The sequence below is a fragment of the Anarrhichthys ocellatus genome, unplaced genomic scaffold (assembly GCF_004355925.1).
Source record: "Anarrhichthys ocellatus isolate YVR2014 unplaced genomic scaffold, GSC_Weel_1.0 scaffold15, whole genome shotgun sequence".
In the NCBI taxonomy this organism is placed as follows: domain Eukaryota; kingdom Metazoa; phylum Chordata; class Actinopteri; order Perciformes; family Anarhichadidae; genus Anarrhichthys; species Anarrhichthys ocellatus.
In genome coordinates, this window is record NW_022280045.1 from 5022244 (window position 1) to 5032190 (window position 9947).

General features: G+C 43.7%; 1 protein-coding gene across 2 annotated transcripts in view; it reads left to right on the forward strand.

The window, feature by feature from the left end:
* Positions 1 to 205: 205 nt before the first annotated feature.
* ece2a (endothelin converting enzyme 2a) overlaps positions 206 to 9947 on the forward strand; it is a 58726-nt gene continuing 48984 nt past the window's right edge. Inside the window, exons 1-2 of one of the 2 annotated variants that reach the window (XM_031854693.1) lie at positions 206 to 473; positions 2513 to 2677. In XM_031854693.1, coding sequence (XP_031710553.1) covers positions 2518 to 2677 — 160 coding nt within the window. In that variant the 5' untranslated portion in view covers positions 206 to 473; positions 2513 to 2517. Of the gene's footprint in view, positions 474 to 2191; positions 2678 to 9947 lie in introns of those variants that run through there. The other variant, XM_031854694.1, reaches the window with a different exon arrangement.

A 9947-nucleotide genomic window follows, 5' to 3' on the forward strand; every position in this document is an offset into this window, starting at 1 on the left:
AATGGTTGAGCATGCGTTATCTGCTAGATCCATGTTTGGTGAGGGAGTAGAACTTGGGAGTGATTGCTTAGGCACATCAGCCAAGAAGAAAGGTATGCTTCCGCAGAACGGAGATGTTTTTATCCCTGATGAATTTAAACCCGGGCACTAAAGTGTTACTTCATAACGCCCCGCCTTCTCTGAATCATTCACTAACAACAAGGAAATAAGTCTCTCTTCAAACTAATAATTCCTCAAAGGACTCGGACTCACTTGTAGTTTCTCATCAAGATTTATTTTTGTTGTAAAAGCTGCGTGTGCAGTATTGAAGCGTACCCACGCTGGCTGGGGCACTACAGCGTTAGTGCTGTAGAACTACAACACGTGGGTCTACTCACTGTTGCGAACCGGCGGTTTTTTTTTTTTTACTGGTTGCAGGACGGAGCCAGCCCCATCTCCACACCGCCGTCAGCGCTAAACGCGGCCAGGACATCGTAAGTAAGGGTTAACGTAGATGTGCGCGTTAGGTATATTCACCTCTATGGGCTGTCCACACTACACCACTGTGTGGTTCACACCAGAGGCGCATTTCTCCGGTCCGCCTGCTGCTCTGCCCTTTCACTTAAGCTCGAGTCTCACTCCGTCTGCTCGCGTTTACGTCTGCTCGTCGCGAACCACTCTCGGTTTAGACACAGCTGCCGCATAGCTCTATGTGGAGCAAGTAGGGGCGTTTAATAACCCAATCATAAGCAGCAGCGACACGAGGCTATTCGGTTCAGAATCGGATCCAGGGGCGTAAATAGTGCGGATGCACTGGGGCCCGTGTGGTGGTGGTGGTGGTGGGGGGGCATGGAGAGAACTAGCCCCAATACAATATCCTAAATACCTCATTTGACTGTAAAATCCACCATACATCTCTGATCAAATAATTTATATCATGTATAATATATGATTGTTTATTGTAGGTTATCAGTGGCTTGCTCGTGGCACGCAGAGAAAATAAACCACACACAAAAACTATATCGCTGAAGATCGCGAGTGCCAGCTTCCTCCATGGCACTGGGACCCAAGTCCCCCATTTGAAACGTTTGGCAAACTAAAGGTTAACCAGTTGGTTCTCTAACAGGAAGATGTAAAGCAATACTAAGTCACCGGAGAGAGGTGATACTTCAGAAGAAAACAAGTGTCAGGCTGTTGTAAATAAACAAAGATATTATTTAATGGTAACCCGATGGTGTAAAGTTAAGGCCAGTTACAGTTGTGGCATTACAGCTTCTGACAGTTGGTGGCAGCACTGAAAGCAGTGCAGTCAATGAGCGACAGATAAAATCCAGAGGAACATCACAAAGCTTAAATATTTGGGAAAGAAGATATATTTGTTTTGAAGCCAGTTGATTTATACATCCATGGTTAAAAACGGAAGAAAACACACAGACTTAAACACAAGATACAAGAAACATAATGAAGCACATAAAGCATACAGTAAACAGTTTGTTTTCTCTTCACTCAGAAAAGAGCTCTGCTGGCAGTACCTAAAAACAAATGACCCCGAGTCACTTCCAACTCCTTTAACAGCCACGAAGTAAAAAATAGTTTGACAAAGAAAGTCAAGACTAATGGAGCGTCAGGTAAATATCAAATTAGCACAACAAAATCCAACCTAACCAAATTATACACAACTAACGAGTAAAACATTTAACATATTGGATGCAAATCACAGCCTCAATTGTAGGGCTGTGTATAGGCAAGCAACTCACGTGATACACGTGTCACGATACATATTGCAATACACAGTGACAATAAGACTTTCTGTATACCACCTGGATAGTCTAATGCGTACATCACATGTTTAACTCAGCGGACAAATTGGATCAAAAATGACTTCAAAAGGTATTTGCATTGCACATAGTGGCCCAATCCCAGTGTCCCCACTAAGGTCGTGAACCCTGAACCCTAAGGACTTACTGACGTCACCTGTTGAGTGGTTGAGTGAGAGACTGTGAGGGCTTGAAATGGTGTAAATACGAATGGGACGTTACCATGACAACGTCAAAAATGATGTACATTTGTGGGTATTTATTTTTACACTTTTTACTCCCTGATTTAAACGTCTTTCAGACTCTTTCCTCACAAGATAAAAGGTGATTTAAAATAATCTATTTACTCAGTTTTGTCAAAACGGCTTCAATGACAAAATGAAATATTTGATGAATAAATAGATTAATATCTTCTGATTTCATGTGTTTTTTTTTCCTATCTTTAACCCTTTAATACTCCATTGCAGTATATTGTGTTTTTACCTGACATTGACACTAAAACTATACCTTCTCGCTGATGAGTTTGTATTTTGACAAACTTAATGAGCTCAGAATGTCTGAAATGGGTTTGGCTGCAGCACTAGATCTTATTATGAATACATATGTTCCAGGATCAAAGCTATTCAAATATCTCTACAGCCAAAACATAAGCACTTCACTGTCCTTTGTGAAATGGATAAAAGGTTGACGTTTTTTGTTACATTGTCATGTCACAGAGAACATGGACTACCTGCCGGATGACAACTCCAGGTACAAAGACATTGACTATTGGGATGAAAGATACAAGACGGAGCAGTGTTTTGACTGGCTGGGCAGCTTCTCCAAATTCCAGCATCTTCTGGAAAAACACGTCCACAAAGAAGACTCTATTCTGATACTCGGTGAGTGGTTTAATCTTATTCTGATTGTACGAGACACAAAGCATCTCTCTGAGCGTATTGTCACCATTTGGGGGGGGGGCTTCCTGGTAAAGTAGAGGTCCCCCAGTTCGACTCAAACCGAAGGCTCTTGTTGCAAGTCAACCCTCTATGCCTGTCACCATTAGTCACAAGTGTCAGATATGGTATCTGACACTCATCTCAAATGGTGACAGCATTGACAACCATGATGATGGTCATCATGGTTGTCAATGCTGTCATTAGCATCACAAATACGTATGGTAACTTTTTATCTTTTAAGACATTTTAGACTGGATTCTGGTGGCTTTACTGAAGTAGAAGATGCCTTGAAGAAAAATGATTTTATTTCATACAAAGCACACTGTATTCTCTCTGTGAAGGACATAGAGGAATTGAGTTTGACATCACTTTTGAGAGACAAAGAAAGTTGAATCCCCTGGGCTTTGGAGCGACATCTCCAGATTTGTCCACAAGATGTCCCTGTTCCCTTAAAGATATGGCCCTTTCTCTTGCATCCAGCCCTATGCAGTACCTGGTGTCAAATGGCCCTGCTGCTCTGTGAAACATGCAACAACATGAACACGGTGTTGTTGCTGCTGAACATGGAGTAGACCTGCATGTGAATTGGAGATGTGCAAAATATGGAGCAATTGGCTTGAGAGACAAAAGCTAGTGGAGACATTCTCACTTTTAGTACACATTCTGCCTCTTGATTTTGGTATTCATTTCAAGCCAGAGAAAGACTTCATCTGTTAAACATTTGCATGTTAAATTGCTATTTGCCTACTAATGCTGTTAAAGAGTGCACAGCTGGTATGGACCTGTGTATTACAGAGGTTCTTCATTTGGTTGTTTTCTCTACTTAATCGTGATCAATACAAGCTTTACACTTCATGTAGTCACTTCTGATGGCAGGCAATGTGTTTGACATTAATAATGCGTTTTTGTTGGTTCATCATAGGATGACTTATTCACAGATGTGTGTATGCTGAAATGCCAGCTTTGAAGTCTTTTGTTGTAACTGTTATACCTCCACAGAAGCATAGAGGGCTACGGTGGTCTATCTTTTTTCGGCGTGTGTGTGTGTGTGTGTAAAGAGGAGTGGGACTGACGAGATTGTCAGATGTTCTTTGCTCGACAAAAAACCTCCCTGTGTTTCGCTGCTGTCTAATTCCTGCAAGACTACAGCGCCAGTGCACAGGTTTATCATACCTGGAGATCTGTTTTAGATCTGGATGATGATGATGATGATGATGGTTGTGGTGGTCTGGAGCCCTGCTTGTTTAAAATCTTTATTGTGAAACACATTTCTAGGTGAAAACATTGACTGACAGACAGACACAAATAGTATGCAGCCTCACTTTTTCAATGTGCGTCATAGTAGGCACACCTACAGCAAAGGGCTCAGGGACTCTGGAGTCTGAGATATATATATATATATATATATATATATATTATATATATATCTTCTCTTTCCTCTCTCCTGCGTTACATTGCAGCAGCCAACACCAGGTCAGAGCACTTTCTGCACGCTGATTTAAACCCAAAGATGAGCCATTATATCGCTTGAGCGCTCTCGTCTTGAAGGGCAAATCTCTCTCTCTCTCTCTCTCTCTCTCTCTCTCTATCGCTCTCTTCTCGCCAAATCATGGAATCACACGCGTCTGTCACCAGACGCCTTCAACGACTTTGCTGCACAGATAAGCAGCTATATAGGGAAGCCTTCTGAAAAGATGTTTGAACCCTCGTGTGTTGTATAGACACGAAGAGCTCTTTAAAGGCACTTGGGTACCACAACGCTTGGCCTGCCGCGGTTGCGCACATCTCCCTGCTCATCCGCTCACGTCGAGTCTGTAAATCCAGAGGGACGATTGTCTCGTATAAAACGGCACAATAAATAATCATCGCTATAGGGGGACCCTGGGCATAATTTGGCAGGGAGAGGAGGGAAGACGTACTGTAAAGGAAGACTTGTTTGTGTGTGTGATGAGTGGATAAAGGGAAGAGAGAGATGGAAGGTAGGTCAATAACTAATCAGGTTTGAGCCACTCCACTGTGTCAGATGGAGGTCATTTCCATTAAGATAATCTGTACATCACAGTGAGAAAGATACAAGTGAGGGAGCGGTGAGGAGAGCTAGAGCACTTTGACAGTTTTATTCTCTTCCTCAGTTTATTCATGTATTTAAAATATACTGTATATAGATTTCATTTTTTGTCCTCTGTTTATCTGGTTGATGACCGTTTTTAATGTCTTCCACAGTTTCATACATTTCTGTAGCTGACAGTGTCTCAGCCTTACTTTACCTTGACCTCTGGAGGTACTGGCTTCACCATCACACTGCTCTTGCTCCCCTTATTAGTAGCAGTAACCCATGTCTGCCTTTCTGTATTCTTCTTTCTTTGTCATGAGCTCCTTCTCAGCGGTCCTGGGATCTAGACTATAACCACGTTCCATCCCGTCTGTGCATGTCAACATATTTACGATCATCTGAATTGAAACTACATAATGGAAGCCCGAATGCTCAAACACTAGTGTAATCTCTTCTATTTCATGTTTTGATCAATAGAGATGATTCTACTGAATCTATTTTGATGGTGACATTAGGATCATAATAGTTTTGACTTCAACAAGATAAGTCTGGGGATATTCTATATCCAGGACATTGCCCCCTTTTCTTCTTCGTGACTTTCTATATTTTTGTTATTGTCAACAGATCCCATGAAAAGACCAAAACCAAGATTTGTTTGTGTATCCAGGGCCTGATATAGTGTATTCCTGCTTCTCTAAAAACACTGCCATGCAGTTGCACGGGGTAATATGTTGATGAACTTCTGCATTTTAGTTATTTTTTTAGCCAATCCCACATACATCATACTTCTGCTTACTCACTAATAAATGTTCTGTTTGAGGTATGTTTCCATTTTTAAAATATATATACTTGCTAACAGTGCTTTTTTTAGTAGATACAGTATTGATCTTCTAGTCCTTCGTGATTAAAAAGGTGGTGAAACCATCTATAATAGCATATCCTGTTTAGAAGCTCCACTGCCCCCTCAGACACCCACTTTAACCACAAAGACATTAGATCAGTGTTGTTTCTGCTGCAAAAAGATGCAGAAAGTTGCTTATTTAGACTGCTGTATCATATCTTGGAATAATGATGCAGAGAATCAGACCTAAAATGCACTTGTATTGGAAATATACATACATATTGATGTGTGATATCTTATCAAAAGGTCTACAGTTATGAAACGGACAAAAATGCCACTGGCACATTCCAGTTTTTAAATGGAACGTAAACTCCAACATTGATATTAATGGAATGTTCTTGTGTGTGTGTCTCAAATGGCCTCGTAATGTGACATAACAGTGTTTATTACTGGGCCGGCTGAAGGCCTTGGGTGGTGTGTGTCACGGCATTGCGTCAAGCAGTTCCCGAACCTCCACCTGACCTGTATGTCTTTTAGCAACGTTAACGAGCATTAGCGATGATCAGCTCACACACGGTCCAGTTCCCGCCTGCCGCACAGCCACTGCTCTTTCTTTTACGGCTTTGCCCCTGGCTGCTGCCAGTGATGTAATGACCCCGCGTCTGCCAGTGGTCAGCGCTCATGCCTCGTTCTCCGAGGAGAGGGGTGGTAATGTAATGGCTCTGTTCTCCAGCAGCGAATGGGGCTGAGATGTGTGCGAGTTGTTACTCTGGGAGTATCTTGTCTGCCTACCATGTTCTCTACATGTTAAAATCAGGGCATCTGGTCCAGAGGGCATGACGCAGAGTCCCCGGCCAGACCAAGAACACCTTTCATGACCACAGGGCTACTCAACATAAGTGTGTTTTAGCGTCAGTGCTGACATTTCAGCATCACAATATTTTTGAATATTTTTATTGTTTGAAGTGCATATAAAAGGTTATTCAGGGGAAGAACTAAAGCTTTCTCAGAACAAGACGCACACACACACACACACACACACACACACCCTACTCTGTACAGTCTGTATTTTTACATTTGTACACCTGATGGCCTCATCTGTAGGTTATGTTAAGGTTTGGTGAAGTTATGGGTTGGCTGCCTATGTTAGACGTGCAGGCTGTGTATTTATGGCTGTTTAAAAGCTGCCCGCTGGATTTGTTTTGCTGCTTTGGTAGCCTTTTGTGTGTGTGTGTGTAACGTACGTATTTTATGCTGCACATTAGAGCTTAAACATTTGCTGGTTCTGGCCTCTCAGACATGAAGCTTCTTCTTGCCCTTTACGATATGAAGCAAGCTGAATATCTTTGACTGCAAAAGCTCGTTCTTGACCAAATAAATGTTAGTTAACACAAAATTCTAGGTTATACAGAGCCTTCTCTTACTAGCTCCCCCCCCCCCCCCCCCGGAGCTTTCAGCTGCATCTCACGGTCTACTTCGGCAGATGATGTATGAGCAAACTTTTGCGTCACTTCCTGACACATACAAGCTATATGAGGACGATATTTTGGGCATTTTGTAATGATCCTATTTTCTAACATTTAATACAAACGATCAATCAAGAGTATAACTAATTGATAATGAAAATCCTTTTTTTAGCGCAGCCACATTGCACATGTAATAGACTTATAGGGTATGTTTTACCTTCTCTAAACTGTCCTGCGTTGCTGCCTCTACTTAGCTCACCCACTGACCTCATTGTCCCGTCACTTTGTGGGCTCCTGAGGGTGATGTAAGCGGTGTTTATTGGCAATGGAATACTGAAAGACCATGAGTGTGACTGTTCAGTCAGCTGTCGTGTAACTATGTATGGCCGAGGGCCTTGACGACAATGACATTATGCCTTTTTATAAAGAGCATTACCACACGCTAACAACGATGTAAAGTCTCCCCTCCGTCACCCCCCCTGCCTCTAGCACGCCACATGTTGCTCATTCATTCCCGACACCCGTCCCCTTCTCTTCCACCCCCATCTCGCCCTTCTATCACCTCCATCACTCCCTCTCTTCCTCCATTTCATCCTCGCTGTCTCACCTCCCTTTTTTTTTTCCATGGCGACCATTGCCTCTCTTATGCCTCCCCTGCCCTCCCCTTTGCCTGCTTGTCAGTATTTGGTGTCAAAGACATCCACCTGTGTATCCAGAGTCAGTCCGGCTGTATATATATAGCTGGAGCGGAGGTGTTTACAGCAGTGTTGAGATCTGTGGGAGCTGCGCTTTTCATAGAGAGTCCAACTAACTGTTGTTGGGCTATTATATTGAGCTACAGCTCATTGAGGAATTTGGCATGCCAGTAGAGACTTGCACATTTCTCGAGTATCCATCAGCTCCGCTGCTGTTTGATCATGGATATATTCCGTCATATTTTGTTGCAACATTCAATGTCTTTAATATGTAATACCCATAATTATTATTGTAGATTTAGACGGCTGTGCTGCAGAGTAAAATCCTGCCACCGTATGCTGCAGACCAGTTGTATCTTTGTGTACTTGCTTGTCTGTGTGTACTGGGGAGACGCTAACCCATGTACATAAGAGTATACTGCTTGTTTGTAAACCGATGGAGTACACGTTGAACTAGAGGAACACATTTTATTTCAGTGTTAACAGGGAGATCTTAGACCACAGTCCTCTCACATCCCCTTCTTCCACAGAGTTAGAAATGCACACACATGCCCATGCACACAGACGCACACACTGACACGGAATGCTGATGGGATGGAAAGTCACTGGCAACACAGAGCATGGCGGGATAGTGAGAGAGATTTGAAGTCAGGAGTTATGTCTTTGCAGCTGTCAGAAGACCCGGCTGATATCAGATATGCAGTTGAAGTTCAGCCCTCATTTCTAGAGTTGAGTTTCTACATTTTTCCAGGTGACCTTTTCCTCCTTTTTAACTTATTGGTTTCCCTCCCGCATCTGCTTTTTGTTTTCTTTCCCTCACCCCTGTCCTCCCTCTTCTCCTAACTCCTCCATCCATTTTTCATTTATCCTCCACTCTATTTTCTCCTATCGTCTCATGTCTCTCACTCTTGCCACAGGCAAGCACATGCATACCTCCTCCTCGCACTTGGAATAACAACAGCAGCGAGGCCGTGAGGAACGGGCAGCTTTCAGAGGAATAATAGAACCAAGAGACGGGCCTCGGCCGTTTCCACACTTGCCCTTCCTTTTATTGATTGCAGCCCTTCCTTCCTGTGGCGGCTGGAGGCGGTGCCCACGTCGGATCAGATAGACTTGTATCAGCTCCGTCCTCCCCCGTCACCGCCCCAGTTTCAGATGGCACTTGCCATCCAGCTTATAAACGGTGGCGTTCAGGGGATATATTGCTTTTATGTGTTTAACAGTGGCCTAATTCTGAGGCGATTGTATGGTCTCAGGGGCCCAGGCAGTCGCTGATGAGTGAATATGTTAATCAGGCTTATGTCGTGGTCTTGCATCGATGGTACAGAAGGATTTGCATGTTGCATCTTGTTGGGTGAATTAATAATGAGCAGTTGGTCAGGAACAAGGTAATGCAGAGATAAATGGAGCTGCTCACATACAAAGGCAGTAGAGGTTGTTTAGTCTGCAATGTCCTCTGGCCCCAACCAGTAGGAAACACACACACACACACATACACGCACACACACACACACACACACACACACATATATATATGCTGTCCATCGACACAAAATTCTCTGCATCGCCACCCTGTCTGTTTTTACCTCGAGGTGCTGAAATATCTGCAGCAGAGCAGATACCAAACTGCAGCAGAGGAGGCGTGTGAGGTGTGTGTGAATGGAGGGTGGGTTGATGAATGAATGAATGACAGAAAGAGGAACAGAGGAGGTGGAGGAGGGTGTAGTTTGAAGCGGAGGGATTCTTACCCCATCCTCTCTCTCTGTCTCTCTCTCGCTCTCCCTCCTCCCTACCCTCCCCTCCTCTCAGCTTCCGGATTGGCTGTTTTCAGTTTTCAGGGAGCCCTCACCATGCAGCAGTCAGTAAGTCAGTAAGGGCAACCCTCCCTCTATCCCGCTCTCTCCTCCTCTCCTCTCCCCTTCCCACCTCCCTACTTTTTGCCGCTGTAAGGAGTGGTGCTGTTTATGAATGAGCCTCAGAGCCGCAGAATGTGAATGAAAAATAAGAGAGGGAGTGAGCAGATAGGGGTGCAGGCTGAATGAAATGCAGCAAAGCAGGGAAGAAAAATGAATGAAAATCACAAGAGTGGGAGGCAGTGTAGGAGGGGAGCGGGGGAGATGGTGTGGTGGGCGATATTAGGAAAATGGGAGTCCTTTTC